At 39.3% G+C, this 18,507-nt stretch overlaps 1 protein-coding gene across 5 annotated transcripts in view; it reads left to right on the forward strand.

Annotated features, from left to right (window-relative positions):
• DLC1 (DLC1 Rho GTPase activating protein) overlaps positions 1-18,507 on the forward strand; it is a 522,282-nt gene that overhangs the window by 87,067 nt on the left and 416,708 nt on the right. For all 5 annotated transcript variants that reach the window (XM_024986239.2, XM_024986238.2, XM_024986237.2 and 2 more), the window contains exon 2: positions 9,059-10,206. In XM_024986239.2, the coding sequence (XP_024842007.1) occupies positions 9,184-10,206 (1,023 nt within the window). In that variant the 5' untranslated portion in view covers positions 9,059-9,183. The remainder of the gene's footprint in view (positions 1-9,058; positions 10,207-18,507) is intronic.

Below are 18,507 nucleotides of genomic sequence, written 5' to 3' on the forward strand. Positions count from 1 at the left end.
AATTTTTAAAGAGGAAAGAAAATAAGAGGTTGGCAAGAGTCATCAGAGCCTGAGGCCAGAGGTTAACAACACTCTCATAAGATGACATTACAAGTTCATTAAGAACCAGAGGGAAGCGTGAGCATCCAAAAATAGTTCAAAGTTAAAAGTTACATGAGGCCAGTGAGAGCAGAGCACTGGTGAATTTTCCACAATTTAAATGGGGTGGTGTACTGGAAAGCTCATGGGAAGAGATGGAAATTGGGCTCAGTCTTGCATCTTTGCCATTTGAATCTGCTCTGTGGTTTCAAGCACGCCCCATATCTACTCTGAGCTTCTGCTTTTTATTGGTAAAATCTGGAAGATACTGTAAATATTTATATCACCGGGTCATTTTGAGCATCAGATGAGACTTTGAATGTGCCAGTTGGGTCACATACAGTATAACAAACAAATTTCTGTTTTGTTTTTTTTTTTAAAAAAAGCAGAGGTCAAATGAATCGAGAAAGAAAGAATCATGGCATTTCACTCTGTTGTCAAATCACTCATCTGTATTGAAATAACATGGGCATACAAAGGATAGTTCCAGCTCCTCCTCAGTTAAGGATTCTGCAGCTAAGATCTGTCAAAATAAAGGAATTACTACTGTCACCATCTTCATCATCGTCATCGTCTTCTAGTATCTAGTTTTATTGCACTATGCCATGGATTAAGTGCTTTACATGTATTATCAGCTCATCATTATTATTGTAGCCCAATATTACTATTTCTGTCAATGATTTTCATTATTCCTATTCTTGAAGAATAGGAATACAGAACCTAAGTAATGAATGCAAATCACCTGAAAAAGAAAAAGATTGTTTAACAGACATCTTGCCCTCACAAAAAAATAGAGATAATAAACACCAGCCACCAATAGGTGTTGGACATTGATGTATTCCTTAGTCCTGCCAAAACGTCTCTGTATAAAATAGGATAATAACAGTACCCACTACATAGAGTACTTATTGCTCATGAATATTGTTACTAAGGAGACAGTGAAAGGACAACACCAAATGCAGGGCCTGATCCACTGCTGCTGCTAAGTCGCTTCAGTCGTGTCCGACTCTGTGCGACCCCATAGACGGCAGCCCACTAGGCTCCTCTGTCCCTGGCATTTTCCAGGCAAGAATACTGGAGTGGGTTGCCATTTCCTTCTCCAGTGCATGAAAGTGAAAAGTGAAAGTGAAGTCTCTCAGTCGTGCCTGACTCTTAGTGACCCCATGGACTGCAGCCTACCAGGCTCCTCTGTCCATGGGATTTTCCAGACAAGAGTATAGGAGTGGGGTGCCATTGCCTTCTCCAAGGGCCTGATCCACAGTAAACACTTAATACATGGAAGCTTTTTTACTATCACTATTACCATGATCATCAAAAGTTTCTAATGCACCAACTATTTCTTGGGTATTGGGGACAGTTGGTAGTAAAAACAATCTAAAATATACATAAGGAGATGAAAAAAATAAGCTGAGAATGATAGATATTAAATATAGAAGGATACCCCTGGTGGCTCAGCATCTGCAATGCAGGATACATGGGTTCAATCCCTCAGCTGGAAAGATCATCTGGAGATGATCTATATTCTTGCCTGGAAAATCCCATAGACAAAGGAGCCTGGCAGGCTACAGTCCATGGGGTCGCAAAGAGCTGGACACGACTAAACCACCACTACCGCAGAGGACAAAAGTTGATATCAGAGGCATCAATCCCTGATGGGAGACCAACCTAACAGAAGTAACTGAGTTCTCAAATGATTTCATGTTCCTGATTTCAGTGAAAGTTGTACTTATCAAATGGCTGAAATCTCAGGATCATGTTGTCACCGAGCTGTTTGAGCACCTGTGTTGCTGTAGCCCTATCTCTTACTTATATTTAGTGATTACTATGTCTACCGTTGGAGTGTTCTTAGAAATGATAGCAAAGCTAAAAATAGAAAGTGACCACTTAAAGCAAAGCCACATCTCACTATGCTGATGATAAAGCATTATAATTCATGTCTGTTGTGGAATAGAAGTATCTTTTTACAAAAAGGCAGAAATCACATTTCAGTCATATTGCTTTGCCATAAAAAAAGACAATGAAACATTTGATATAAAATTTAATTTTAAGCTGCTTCCTGTTGCATCAAAAATTTCAAGTGCAACAAGTTCAGAGCGAAAGCAATACTTTTCTTTGGTTTTAAGGGAGTTTGCAGAAAAGATATGAAGTCAAAATGTGAAATAATTAATCATTCGTTAATGAATTTATTTGCAGAAATACCTAAGCTACAGTGTAGTTCTAGATGCTCAAAGGGATCTGCATGAAATGGAACACTTATTGAGAAGACTATGTACATAAAAAAAGAAAATAAAACATGGAATCCCAAAGGAAATATAGATATCTAGAAATAACTGCATCCATGATACAATATTATCCCCCAAGACTGCGTTAATTCTGGGATCTCTTGGAAACCAATTATCTCCAGAAAACTTTTAGTGATATCAGGCAAATATCATGACATTTTAAAAGATTTAGTCACATTACACGTGGTTATTTAAGAAAATGTTCTGGGAATATGCAAACCTGGCTGACTTGAGCTATAAAGTGGTGATAAGTCAGACACTGCCAGTATCTGAGCTCCTCCCTGCAAGGGAATTGGAAACTACCAGGGATAGAGGAGCCTGGCAGGCTACAGTCCATGGGGTCACAGAGAATCGGACTGAGTGACTACACACACACACACACACACACACACACACACACACACACGGCTACATTATATAGGAGGAAGCTGGAGGTAAAAATAGGACAACTCAGAAATAATAATTCGCAATTTTTTAACAGCTTTCTTTTTTCCCATGAGCTGACTTCTAGTGGATTGACTGTGTTAATTTTCAAATATACTTGCTTCCTGGAACATATTTGACTCTGAGAGCTAAGAAGGAGAAAAGATTACCAAGCTCAGTAAAACTAATATATACATGAAAATAGGTAAACATTTTAAAAAGTATTTTAATTGGGTACCTATTTCTTCATTCTTTTTCTTAAGATCAAAAATGATGGAAGCTTAGATGTGTCTGCCGGAAAAAGTGATGTACTACTTACTCCATTGACTTAGTTTATTCTAGGTGGTTTACCCTATAATTTAAAAGGCTGTTGATAATTTCCAGACAGCCTAAAGACATAGAAGCTTTTTCAGATATAATATTTTAAGCTCTATTAAGTAATTTATCAATAAAGGATTTTAATAGGAGTTTGTTTTTTCCACAGACAGCTGATGAGGGATAATGAATAACTACCAACTTTTGACACAGTATGTAAAAGTAGATGAATAATGACTTTGTGAAGGAATAGACCCAGATTGCCACTAAAAAAAGGAAATCTGCATACGATCATATAGTGAGAAATTTTTGCATCATGTTATGCAAAAACATTAGGCTTAAGGAGAGGAGGAGGTTTCTCTCTCCTTAAGCCTAATTCTAACCCTGTCTAATTTGGATTAGAGAGCATGAATATTTTAAAGAATAAGTGCTAATCGTGTTTTATTAAAAGTTGGCTACCCTGACTAGACTCATAGAAATGTTTTTTTAAAATATGTGATTTTCTTTTTTTTTGGCTATTTGTTCATCATGCATTTACATACAGGGATTGAGATTAACCATGTCTGTCCCAGGCTTTCTCGCTGATCCTAAGCCTCCTGAATACGTGACACCAGTTTTGCATGTTAAAGCACTCCTCTCATGTTATCATTGAGTTGGGGGCAGTGGAAGGTGCCCAGATGTGCTACAGTTTAGTTTGCTAGATGATTTGTTCTTTGACAGCTCCATCAAGAAAATGAATTCCATTTCGACCTCCACCCATGCTCACTGTCAGGAAGATTTACTTTGCCATTCTGAGCACACATTTGAAGACCTGTGTCTGTTTGACTGTTGTTGATCCTGTTCTGATTGTCTAATTCAACTCAATAAGTGTTTGGGTGGCATGATATGCAAAGTTGACTCCCCGAGGGCAGGCCAAGATCCATTAAGATGTCAAATCATTATAGGATGCTCAGATTCCCCATCTCTCCATATCACCAACTTGACCCTTATATTAGTAACAGCATGGGCCATTGTATTAATAGAAATATTATTTTCTTGGTTCAGGAGCATTCTCTATTCTTGCAAGAGTTCATGTTAGGGAATTTAATCCGTGTGTGTGTGCATAGTTGCTCAGTCATGTCCAACACTTTGCCACCCCAATGGACTGTAGTCTGCCAGGCTTCTCTGACCATGGGGTTTCCCAGGCAAGAATACTGGAGTGGGTTGCCATTTCCTACCCTGGGGAATCTTCCCGACCAAGGGATCGAACCCGTGTCTCCTATGTGTTCTGCATTATAGGTGGATTCTTTACCTACTGAGCCATCAGGGAAGGAGCTTAACTTACTTTTAATTAAAAGGAGATTATTCCCCTTATAATATTCATTCCTTCTCCCAGTGACTGAATACATACTATGTGGTAACTATTTCCCACACACACATGCACACACACATATGCACATATGCGTTACAACAGTAGTAGGAGAAAAACATGACCTAGAAATTTAATACAGGATGGGTAATTAAGAAGAAAGACGTAAAGGAAAACCAGAAGTAATTCTAGCCAAGCTGTCTAGAAGAAAGTGGGAAAATACAGAGAAACCAGCAGTACTGTTATGCCTTTATTTTCTCTTCTGTTAATATGCAGCATCTGTGTGAAGGTGTCTAAAAACAACCCAGGAGTCAATCATGTGCGTGTGCGTGTGTGTATTTATTTATATATGTGCACGTATATCTATATATGTCATCTGTGCTCTGAAAGGACAAAACAACTTAATATATATTTAGGTTTATATTCCCAGTGTTTAGCAGACTGTCTGCAGCCCAGGCGTGCATGCTCAGTCACTCAGTCGTGTCTGACTCTTTGCGACCCCATGGACTATAGCCCACCAGGCTCCTTTGTCCATGGTATTTCCCAGGCAAAAATACTGGAGTGGGTTGCCATTTCCTACTCCAGGAGATCATCTCAGTCCAGGGATCAAACCCGTGTCTCTTGCATCTCCTGCATTCGCAGGTGGGTTCTTTTATCACTGAGCTACCTGGGAAGCCTTCTGTAGCCTGTTCAGTCCTAAATAAATACTTGTTGAATAAATGACTATGATCAGGCAGTGTTGCTGTCAGTTCTAAGGTACTGCCCACTTGATTTCAGCCACAAGTACTTCATTTGCCCCGAGTTCTCCCAGGCTATCGTGTCAGCAGTAGTGATTCCCATCGGGTTCTTCTTCCCTGAGGACCACTGCCAGGTCAAAATACAAAATGTATGTTCATTTCAGAAGCAGTTGCAAAAGAGAGCATGATAGCTTGATGTCAGAAATAAGTCAGGGATTCTCAAACTAGAATATCTTCCATTGTTTTTAGTACTATATTCAACTTTGATTCATTTTAAAATACAGACTGTATGCCACAAAATGCTTATGTTAAAGGGTGGTAAGTGTTACAAAATGAGCCCACATAATACATTTTAAATCACTCTGTGTCCAAACATCCTATGCCCTAACATCACAAAAAGCAAATGTGGACATTTCACAAATATTTTCCAGAATCATTACATAATTAGAGGTACATAGGGTTTCTTGTTATATTAATACAGTGGTGTTTGAACACATACATTTAAAAAAGTGAAAAATCCCCATGGAAATTCACTTCATAAAATCAACACCCTAGAATGACTTACGCTTTTCCAGATCCCTCATCCAAACCCTGAGCAGCTGAGCTCATTCTGAATGAAACTGCATAATAACGATTATTTTAAAAAATGGTAATAGAAGTTTGCAAAGTAAGTCATCAGTAGTTAGAAATGTAATTTTGAATAAGACAGCCTGGTGAGAAGGCTCAAAGGGAAACTTAGGTTTTTTACAAAGACTTCTGAATCTTACAGGACAGATTCGAGTCAATTCAGATGACTTAGAAAATGAGTCCCGGGTGCTCATATGTGATGGACAATAATGTTCTCAGTCACTCAGTTGTGTCCGACTCTGTGACCCCATGGACTCTAGCCCGCCAGGCTCCTCTGTCCATGGAATTGGAATTTTTCAGGCAAGAATATTGGAGTGGGTTGCCATTTTCCTATTCCAGTGGATCTTCCCGACCCAGCAATAGAACCCGCATCCCTTGCATCTCCTGCATTGGCAGTCAGATTCTTTACCCCTAGCACCCTCCGGGCAGCCCAGACAATAATAATCATATTTTAATTAATACTGTTTTCGGCCTTTAGATCCTGCAGACAGATTTTTAACTATAAATCTTACAAATCAGAATTTAATTAAGAACTGTGAATAAGAAAGCTCGTTGAGATAATTAAAAAAAAAATCTATCAGACCACAGGATTTGGAGTGAATGTCCACGCTATAGTGGTGATGGTCATAATGAAAATTAGAAAATTTTATGTCTTTGAGATGAAGACACTATAAATTCACAGGAATGATATTGGAAGTGTCCAAAGGACCTAGATAAGAAATTAGGACAGAAGGAGTTAATGGTGTATGAACCTATCTAATTTACAGTCTCTCTTTACATCTAGATTGTCTCAGAACTGTTTAACTGTCTTCCTTTGATGTTATAAAAATACTTGCCAGAGTTGAGTGCAATAAGTTAACTAATATTATGGTAAGGACTTAAAGGCAAAACTTTTATATAATCTGTTCCCCAGGGGGTTAATAAAACTCTTTCACCTTCTTCATCAAAGAAATAAAACCAGAAGTCAGCCTCAACTTAAATGTAAATGTGGCTTAGAAATGACACAGTAATACCACTTGGCATTTCTTAAGTTAGCCTGCTCTTTCTACGCTGGATAAAAATAAAGAAAAGAAAGCATCTAAAACAGAACCGCCCTATTACAACCCAAATTTGCCCATGAAAGCAGAAATTTTCTGGCCTGCATCTATGCGTTTTTTCCACTTTCCGTAGCCTCCCACACGATAATGACTTATGCATGGAATTCAGGGACTTTATATTTTTCTTTTGAATGCAAAATGAATGCCAACATGGAAAATGTGAATGCTGGCCATTTTCAAAAAGATACACACTGACCTCTAAGGAAATCAAATAGCATCCAGAATGCTATTTGGTCAGTCTGGGGTACCAGAATTCTAATACATTCCTGGTCTTTACAGGATGAGAATATTTACCTTTCTGGCATGTGCATAGTCAGAATAGCTTGAAATTTTTGGTGGACAGTCAGACTCCTTTTCAATAGACTGAAGTGACCCAAAACCAGCACCGCGGTTAATCTTGTTTATGACTGAAATCAATAAGCCAGTCCATGTTATGTGCTGACCGTTCTTGTGTGGCGTAGAAACTAGAAGTGTCTGCTCTTGAATGAGATTTTTTATTTTACAATTCAGTCATTAGGTTTCATTATGGGACACAATTTGGATTAGTCATTTTTATAAGGTTGCGTTTACATTGGTGTAATTTGTTGCCTTTAACTAAGGCTTTGAATAATTCAAGGCAGAGAGGATGGATGGATATCTGGAATGTGTTTATATCCTGACCTTATCTTATGCTTGGTTTTCATGTTTACTTAAAATTTTTATGGCCAAATTCTAACAGAAATATACAAACTAAACTCCTTGGAAGCCAAACAGAATGAGACTGAAATTCCTAAAGAATTGTTTCAATTGTCTTTCTGTGCTCACATCTTCTTTTTGATTCACCTGAATCCTTACCTGAAGAGTTTAGATTTTATACCTATTAAAGGTGTCTGGGAGGAAAGGAGGCTGTAGAATCTCATTCCATGGAGACAATGAAGTTTGTTGCCTCTCTGGGTCTTAGAACTGGTGCCTACTTTGAATCCAGGCTTACCCTGAGATATGTAGCCTTAAGCAAGTCATTTAACTTCTCTAAGCTTTAACAATACTAGCTTGCAAACTGGTCATAGTAGCAAAGGGATGTATGTAAATATATTTAACCCGAAAGTGGGCTAAGGCGTGTCCTATTCTTTGTGACCCCATGGACTAGAGCCTACCAGGCTCCTCCGTCCATGGAATTTTCCAGGCAAGAATACTGGAGTGGGTTGCCATTTCCTTCTCCAGGGGATCTTCCCGACCCAGGGATCGAACCCAGATCTCCCTCATTGCAGGCACTTTACCATCTGAGCCACCTGGGAAGCCCATTTAACCAAAGGCATTGCAAATGGTGTGTGGTATGCCTTCTTATGCATGAATTATGTGTTAATATGAGCTAAACTGATTACCCCGGGAGTTTCTTAGTCACTGCCTGGGGTAAATGTGTCCTGGTGATTTGGGGTCTGTATTAGCTCTTTCACATGCTAATATATTACACTGTTGTCTCTGTAGCTCAGGTTTTGCATGAGTAGTTCCCTGGTGACCTTTGGTGCAATTCAAACCAAACAGCCAATAGATTTCTGTAGCAATTTGTTTCCACAAAAGTTAACCAGGGAAGCGTGTAAGCTAGAGCAACTTGTTTCTTCCGGTGAATTATTAAGTATAGCAGTCCAGTTATTTTCCTAGTGGGATTTTTAATTATACACACACACACACACACACGCTTGTGCTCCTGCTGTCGCTCAGTCGTGTCTAATTCTCTGTGACCCCATGCACTGTAGCCCGCCAGGCTCCCCTGTCCTTGGGATTCTCCAGGCAAGAATACTGGAGTGTGTTGCCATCTCTTCCTCCAGGGATCTTCCCAACCCAGGGATCAAACCCACATCTCTTCTGTCTCCTGCATTGACAGGCAGGTTCTTTACCACTAGCACTACTGGGTTATTCATTAATAGGTCAGTCAATCCAGCCACATTTAAAAGTATTGTCAATGATTTTTGACCAGAGATACTAAATGTAAAATTTTCTTCTATTAGCCTGCTTCTTGAAGAAATAACCCTATTAAGGTTGTTAATTGGAAGTTTTATTGAAACCTCTTATTTAATCTTTCATAGCATTGCTTAAGCACTCTCTTTTCCACGATAGATTTTGACTTTAGAATTATATCCTGAACTCTATGTATATATTTTATTTTTTTAATAGGTGGTGAAATGACAAAACTTCCTCTCTTCTTCAATCAGTGAATTTGAAGTAATCTTTCATCAAGTTTCATCTCCTTTAGTCTCATACGGAATGTATCTCTCTGTCTGTTGTTAAACTACGATGACATGTCTGTAGCTATCAGAAAGAGAAGCTGGGAAGAACATGTGACCCAATGGATGGGACAGCCTTTTAGTTCTGATGATTGTAACACAGCATGTCATCATGGACTAGTAGCTGACAGCTTGCAGGCAAGTATGGAAAAAGATGCAACTCTAAATGTGGACCGCAAAGAGAGGTGTGTTTCACTCCCAGACTGCTGTCATGGCTCAGACCTGAGAGAGATTCCTGAGGGGCCAATGGGTCACATTTCAAAGGAGGTGGATGAAGATGACAGCCATGAAGGTGAAGATCAGTTCCTTTCTCTGGAGGCCAGCACAGAAACACTTGTGCATGTTTCTGATGAGGACACCGATTCGGATCTGTACCTCACAGATGATAAACAGATTCTAACTACTCAAGGGCCTGAAACATCAGACCAACATAGCGTCAAAGGAGCAGGCTCCTTAGTAAAGACGCTGCCCATTGTGGAAAGTAACCAAGATTCTTATGACTCCTGGGGAATGGCTGGTGGAGTTGATTTAGGGCTGGTTGAGGAAAAGGGGGACAAGAAAGTTGTTGACATGGTGAGTAAAAGCCTGGAGCTTTGTAAGGAGATAAGCTTAAGTGAAATAAAAGATCGGTCCAAAATGAATGCTTGCAGTTCTTTGAATGTGAAAGATATTGTGCCAGAAAAGCAGTTGGTTAATTCTGCTGTAATTGCTCAACATCGAAGGAAACCCGACTTCCCTAAAGATGAACATGAAAGCAACACCTGCAGTGCAGTACAAGATAAGTTATTGGCTATTCCTCGTATGGACAGAGGACTGCCATTATTAAAAACAGATCCTGGAAGCTGCCTTCTGCAGCCTCCTTCCTGCCCTAGTGGAATGTCAGCTGAAAATGGCCTGGAGACGAGTGGTTTCTCAGAACATCAAAACAAAAGTCTTCCAAAGTTCAACTCAGGAGATGGCATGCAGTGTTTACACTTCAAGGAGACTCTGGCCACCCAGGAACCCACAGATAACCAAGTCAGACTTCGTAAAAGAAAGGTAAGACGCATGCACCAATTATCTGGCTTTTGGAATTTTGTAAATATCCTTGTTTCCATCATTTATTATTCTTGCTAGGGTTAAAAAGATATGTTGCTGTTTCTTTTGCCCCATAGTGTAGCTGTATGACTTAAAGAGAATCTTGGGAAAATCATCACAATATGTAAAAATTAAAACAGGATAACCTATTTCACTAGTGATATTTATAATGGTTCCTGAGCATTTTGTTTTGGAATTGTGTTGAAGACAGAACTGATTTCACTTTCTTTGGAATTAAATAGCTACCAGATAGCTCATAGATCTGAAGGGCAATCTCTAATTTTCTGAAAGAATATCATGATATCTTTAAATTAAAATTATATATTTCAGTTTGTTTCTCTTTCCCCTTTAGAAAATATATTTTATTATAATAAAAGTGGTATAAGTCACATATTTTAAATGAGCCCTTTGCATATACCAAGGCAAAAGTACCCCCTTCCCCCAAAATATGCTAATGCTATTTTAAATGATACCCTGGCACATTTGCTATCCATAGCTATATGAACTTTCTGTTAACTTTTGACCAAAAGGATCAATAACTGAAATAAAATTTTATGCTGAGGCACCTTTGACTAATCCTGTAGATACCATGATCCCTTGAGAAGTGTGCAAGTGAGAGACACAAGGATTGGAGACAAACTGCATGAATCATGGTTTGGTTAGAGAACTCTTGACTAAAGTTTGTCATACCTTCAGGATTTCCCCAGCATTCTTCCCACAATGTAGTACTCTAAAGTCCTGATGTAAATACGAGTACGATTTCTTCTGTAAATCTAACATGCCATTGACATTTAAAAAAACCCTGCAGATTGGACATTTCAGGGCAGCAACCTTGCCCTTCTTGATACAATATGAGTCCATAATTCCAACTCTCCTAAGACAAAACTAAACTTCTCAGTTCTGCACAACTGGAGCTATCAAGAATGAGAAGCAAAAACTCCAGCTCCCTTTTGGTGAAGAAATCTGGTTTCCATAAACCATAAACGTCGTTTTGCTAACAAACTAGATCAGTAACGTGTCGTAAGTTTAAGTGAAGTAAAAACTTTACAGCAAAGATCAATGTGCACAAACTGTTAATACATGCCCACAGAGCATTCTGTGCTTCTGGCGAACTCTTCCTTTCTTGCATAAATTGTATTAGAATGTTAATGCTGCATAAAGTTGTTATGATTGGAATGCTCAGGTTGCTTTTTCAGAAATGTCCATATAGTCAATCAAATCTGTTGGAGGGAATGCAATAATGACATAAGAAAGTATTAACTGACCTATGACATAGTTCCCCTAAAATATGACAGACCCTGCCCAACTGCCGACAGGAACATTAAACATTCCAGAAACATATGCTCACCACTTGGACACTTATATCAATTCTAAGAATGCAGGAAGGAATTCGCTCTTGGATGTGTCACTATAGCATGGTTGCATTACGAGAGCCATAATTGTATCTCATTTACAAGTTCTAACTTAAATGTGCTATTTTAAGCATTTCATCATTCTAAAGTATTATGACATTGTCTGGAGGAGTGTTTGTTTTGACTCTACAACTCATTTGGGGTGCTCTGTAATAAACAGATTAAATTAAAAATTTGAGGTTTGGAAATTACTCTGGAAAAGTATGGTTACAAGAGAAGATACCTCAAGAATCAGTGTGTAGGAAGTTTTGTTCGATTTGATTTTGAATGCATGTTATAATAGCTTCAAGTTGCCCACTAGCCATTTTAGAACTTTACCAAGAGAAATAATAAAACAAATGCATAAATATATATGTACAGATATGTCCATCATTGTATTGTATGTTACTGACAAAAAGGACATAACATAAATTTCCATCAATCAAGGATGTATAATCAAATTCAAAAGCAGAGACATTACTTTGCCAACAAAGGTTCATCTAGTCAAGGCTATGGTTTTTCCTGTGGTCATGTATGGATGTGAGAGTTGGACTGTGAAAAAGGCTGAGTGCTGAAGAATTAATGCTTTTGAACTGTGGTGTTGGAGAAGACTCTTGAGAGTCCCTTGGACTGCAAGGAGATCCAACCAGTCCATTCTGAAGGAGATCAGCCCTGGGATTTCTTTGGAAGGAATGATGCCAAGGCTGAAATTCCAGTACTTTGGCCACCTCATGCGAAGAGTTGACTCATTGGAAAAGATTCTGATGCTGGGAGGGATTGGGGGCAGAAGGAGAAGGGGACGACAAAGGATGAGATGGCTGGATGGCATCACTGATTCTATGAATGTGAGTCTGAGTGAACTCCGGGAGTTGGTGATGGACAGGGAGGCCTGGCGTGCTGTGATTCATGGGGTCGCAAAGAATTGGACATGACTGAACGACTGATCTGATCTGAATCATTGTTTAGTGTATAATGATTGTTTAATCTGTAGTTTGGAATGGTATGCAGCCATGAAAAAGATGGATTGAGATCATGTTCTCTAACTGAACGGTACTCATGATATAGAGTGTGTAGAAAAAGACAGTGGCAGGCCAATATTTGTAGCGTGTCTCAGTCTGATAAGATGAAATATGTGGATACAGACATAGATAGAAATATAGATGGGTTATGACCCTCTCTAAATGCCTACCTAAATAAGAATATGCAAAATTCTAGATAAATAGGCACAAAATTGTTGACAACATTTACTTTGAGATAACAGAAGTAAAAGGTTAGAGGCAGGGCATTTCCATTTTTGGCCTATATATTTTTTATAAAAGGTGTTGTGTCTGACTCTTTGAGACTCCATGGACTATACGGTCCATGGAATTCTCCAGACCAGAATACTGGAGTGGGTAGCTGTTCCCTTCTTCAGGGGATCTTCCCAATCCAGGGATCAAACCCAGGTCTCTTGCGTGGCAGGTGGATTCTTTATCAGCTGAGCCTCCAGGGGAACTCAAAGGTAGTACTATTCTGAGCAAAATGCATACAATGAGCAGATACAAAAACAAAATAATATTAGATCCTAATATTAGACTGTCTTCCTAGGTGGCTCAGTAGTAAACAATCCACCTGCCAATACAAGAGACTCAGGAGATGTGGGTTCAGCTAACTATTAGAAGCATTTTCTACATGGCATAAGATGACCCTTTATTTATACAGTTATTATGATTATTATTACTTTTATGACATGGAAGCAAATACAGACTTTTTTCAGAATATCAACAAAAGTTTCAATCAACTACACAATTCTAGTGTAGCTAGTTTAAAACTTATCTCCAGATAACCCTCCGGAGAGACACATGGACCATATTTTCATGTCTAAGGTCTTAGGGGCCTGATTGTGAAAGCAGTTTGCTAAGTTGTCTGTATATTTTAAACTATTTCTCAAGCATGGTGACAGCTTTGAGATTAGAGCTTAGAAAGGTAAAGCAGAATAAGCTAATAAAACTTTAGTTAGAGAACTTTAATCAGCTCATTATCTGATGGGCATATGAGTGAACCAAATCTGTCATTGAGTTTATGAACATGAATTTTTTGCAAGAGGGAGATCAGGTTTTAAGACTTGGAAAGAAAACAAAAACAAAAACAGAGTTTCTAAGAGTCGTTCTCAGAATGCACTGAAATACTACTCTAGAGTTATCATTGTAATTTAGACATAAATTCCTTCAAACCTATAAATATTGGCAGGCATTTGTTGTTCAGCATGATGTATTTTTTCTTGTTTTCCAGTGATATTTCTGGCCATCAAAGATAGCCAGACATACTTATTAGAAGTCTCAGTTGGAGTGACTACATTTGTAATAAATATAGATAAATATTGACCTTTTAAGCTAATGATTCCCTTCAATATGGTGAAATATATCATTAAATCAAAGCCACTGAAATCAAAGGAAAACCAAATAGATCATGAGCAGACATCAGTGCATGAGCCAAGAAGGTCATGTGGCATGTGACCAGCGCTTATAGGCTGTGGGTGGGTCTTTGGGGTAAGGCAGCTGGTTAAGAGCAATTCTCAGAGACAAGTTCCAAAGAAATGTGGGGGAGGAAGACAGTCTAAGAAGTGGTCTCTTCAAACCAGATGGGATGTGAAGATGGAAAACATGTAGGGAAAGACTTGAGGTTAGACTTTTTTTTTTAAGAGCCAGTATATTTGTTCTTGATGGTGGTTTACTAATTAAAGAGAGTCCGAAATTAGTCTTCTCTAGAGACTATTTAAATAGTTCCCCAATTTTTGAATAGCCATAATAGTTGTATAAATATATAAAATATTTTTATTGGCTTGCATAAGACATAGTCCATGTTACCAAGCAGAGTAAACTACAAAAGATAATATAAAAATGATTTGAGCTTTGACATCCAATTTTTCCATTTGAACAAAAACCTCACATTCCAACAGGCAACAAAAGTATCCTTTATGTTATCGATCTGACTACTTTCACAGAAAATCAGTATAAACATGGCTTGACCAACATCTTTCTCTCACACATACATAATAATTACGGTAAGGTAAGGTAAGTCACTTCAGTCGTGTCCGACTCTGTGTGACCCCATAGACGGCAGCCCACCAGGCTCCCCCGTCCCTGGGACTCTCCAGGCAAGAACACTGGAGTGGGTTGCCATTTCCTTCTCCAGTGCATGAAAGTGAAAAGTGAAAGTGAAGTCGCTCAGTCGTGTCCAACTCTTAACAACCTCATGGACTGCAGCCTACCAGGCTCCTCCATCCATGAGATTTTCTAGGCAAGAGTACTGGAGTGGAGTGACATCACCTTCTCCGACATAATAATTGGGTATAGGTAATTCTGGAATGGTATGTTTTCTAAACCTTAGACCCTCTTATCCATCTGGTCTACCACCTTGAGCATTTATCCATATCCCGATTAGTAAGAAGAGGGAAGTGTACTGGGATGACCACACTCCTGGGTAAAGGCAGGACCCAGAAAGAGCACATTTCTTTGTTTCAAATATTTCATATTCTAGAACTTAGCTGTATGGCCACATCTAGCAATAAGCACTGAGAAATAGAGTTTGTATCCTGGGCAATCTGGTGTCTGCTAAAAATTCTGTTACCAAAGAAGAAGAAAAAATGTATATTGAAGGATACCTGATAACATGAATATGTTGAGGAATTGCCCAAATTGCCCAAAGCCAAAACAGTATACTGTACATAGTAGTGTAGTGTTAGTTGCTCAGTCATGTCTCACTCTTTGAGTCCCTTTGGACTGTAGCCCGCCAGGCTCCTCTGTCCATGGGATTCTCCTGGCAAGAATACTGGGGTGGATTGCCATGCCCTCCTCCAAGATATCTTCCTGACCCAGGGATTGAACCTGGGTTTCCTGCATTGCAGGCAGACTCTTTACCGTCTGAGCCACCAGGGAAGCAGTGGTAGCTCAGATGGTAAATCCTATACTATACTATACTATACTATACTTTAAGTATAGTACATACTATACTATACTATACTTTAGTATAGTACATACTATACTTTATCTTTGGAGAAATATAATACATTCATTGTTGTTGTTAGTCACTAAGTCTTGTCTGACTCTTTTGCAAACCCATGGATCATAGCCTGCCAGGCTCCTCTGTTCATGGGATTGCCCAGGCAAGAATACTGGATTGGGTCGCCAGTTTCTTCTACAGGGGATCTTTCTGACTCAGTGATTGAACTTGTATCTCCTACTCTGCAGGAGTGTTCTTACTCACTAAGCCACCAGGGAAACCCAATACATTCTGAAATGACTGAAAAAAATTAGCAATGACTGAAAAAAATAAAATATTTTCTCCTTCAGTTCAGTTCAGTCGTTCAGTCATGTCCAACTCTTTCTGACCCCATGAACCACAGCACGCCAAGCCTTCCTGTCCATCACCAACTCCTGGAGTTCACCCAAACTCATGTGCATCAAGTCGGTGATGCCATCCAGCCATCTCATCCTCTGTCATCACCTTCTCCTCCTGCCCCCAATCCCTCCCAGCATCAAGGTCTTTTCCAATGAGTCAGTTCTTCGCATGAGGTGGCCAAAGTATTGGAGTTTCAACTTCAGCATCAGTCCTTCCAATGAACACCCAGGACTGATCTCCTTTAAGATGGACTGGTTGGATCTCCTTGCAGTCCAAGGGACTCTCAAGAGTCTTCTCCAACACCACAGTTCAAAAGCATCAATTCTTCGGCGCTCAGCTTTCTTCACAGTCCAACTCTCACATCCATACGTGACCACTGGAAAAACCATAGCCTTGCCTAGATGGACCTTTGTTGGCAAAGTAATGTCTCTGCTTTTGAATATGCTATCTAGGTTGGTCATAATTTTTCTTTTTTTTAAATTTTATTTTATTTTTAAACTTTAGAATATTGTATTGGTTTTGCCAAATATCGAAATGAATCAGCCACAGGTATACATGTGTTCCCCATCCTGAACCCTCCTCCTTCCTCCTTCCCCATACCATCCCTCTGGGTCGTCCCAGTGCACCAGCCCCAAGCATCCAGTACTGTGCATCAAACCTGGAATGGCGACTTGTTTCATATATGATATTATACGTATTTCAATGCCATTCTCCCAAATCATCCCACCCTCTCCCTCTCCCACAGAGTCCAAAATTCTGTTCTATACATCAGTGTCTCTTTTGCTGTCTTGTATACAGGGTTATTGTTACCATCTTTCTAAATTCCATATATATGCATTAGTATACTATATTGGCGGAGAAGGCAATGGCACCCCACTCCAGTACTCTTGCCTGGAAAATCCCACAGATGGAAGAGCCTGGTAGGCTGCAGTCCATGGGGTCGCTAAGAGTCGGACACGACTGAGCGACTTCACTTTCACTTTTCACTTTCATGCATTGGAGAAGGAAATGGCAACCCACTCCAGTGTACTTGCCTGGAGAATCTCAGGGACAGGGGAGCCTGGTGGCTACCGTCTATGGGATCACACAGAGTCGGACACCACTGAAGTGACTTAGCATAGCATAGCATAGCATACTGTATTGGTGTTTTTCTTTCTGGCTTACTTCACTTTGTATAATAGGCTCCAGTTTCATCCACCTCATTAGAACTGATTCAAATGTATTCTTTTTAATGGCTGAGTAATACTCCATTGTGTATATGTACCACTGCTTTCTTATTCATTCATCTGCTGATGGACATCTAGGTTGCTTCCATGTCCTGGCTATTATAAACAGTGCTGTGATGAACAGTGGGGTACACGTGTCTCTTTCCCTTCTGGTTTCCTCAGTGTGTATGCCTAGCAGTGGGATTGCTGTGTTGGATGGCAGTTCTATTTCCAGTTTTTTAAGGAATCTCCACACTGTTCTCCATAGTGGCTGTACTAGTTTGCATTCCCACCAACAGTGTAAGAGGGTTCCCTTTTCTCCACACCCTCTCCAGCATTTATTGCTTGTAGACTCTTGGATCGAAGCCATTCTGACTGGCGTGAAATGGTACCTCATTGTGGTTTTGATTTGCATTTCTCTGATAATGAGTGATATTGAGCATCTTTTCATGTGTTTGTTAGCCATCTGTATGTCTTCTTTGGAGAAATGTCTGTTTAGTTCTTTGGCCCATTTTTTGATTGGGTCATTTATTTTTCTGGAGTTGAGCTGTAGGAGTTGCTTGTATATTTTTGACATTAGTTGTTTGTCAGTTGCTTCATTTGCTATTATTTTCTCCCATTCTGAAGGCTGTCTTTTCACCTTGCTTATAGTTTCCTTTGTTGTGCAGAAGCTTTTAAGATTAATTAGGCCCCATTTGTTTATTTTTGCTTTTATTTCCAATATTCTGGGAGGTGGGTCATAGAGGATCCTGCTGTGATGTATGTCGGAGAGTGTTTTGCCTATGTTCTCCTCTAGGAGTTTTATAGTTTCTGGTCTTATGTTTAGATCTTTAATCCATTTTCAGTTTATTTTTGTGTATGGTGTTAGAAAGTGCTCTAGTTTCATTCTTTTACAAGTGGTTGACCTGTTTTCCCAGCACCACTTGTTAAAGAGATTGTTTTAAATCCATTGTATATTCTTGCCTCCTTTGTCAAAGATAAGGTGTCCATATGTGTGTGGATTTATCTCTGGGCTTTCTATTTTGTTCCATTGGTCTATATTTCTGTCTTTGTGCCAGTACCATACTGTCTTGATGACTGTGGCTTTGTAGTAGAGCCTGAAGTCAGGTAGGTTGATTCCTCCAGTTCCATTCTTCTTTCTCAAGATAGCTTTGGCTATTTGAGGTTTTTTGTATTTCCATACAAATTGTGAAATTATTTGTTCTAGCTCTGTGAAGAATACCATTGGTAGCTTGATAGGGATTGCATTGAATCTATAAATTGCTTTGGGTAGTATACTCATTTTC

The sequence above is a fragment of the Bos taurus genome, chromosome 27 (genome assembly GCF_002263795.3).
Source record: "Bos taurus isolate L1 Dominette 01449 registration number 42190680 breed Hereford chromosome 27, ARS-UCD2.0, whole genome shotgun sequence".
Taxonomy (NCBI): domain Eukaryota; kingdom Metazoa; phylum Chordata; class Mammalia; order Artiodactyla; family Bovidae; genus Bos; species Bos taurus.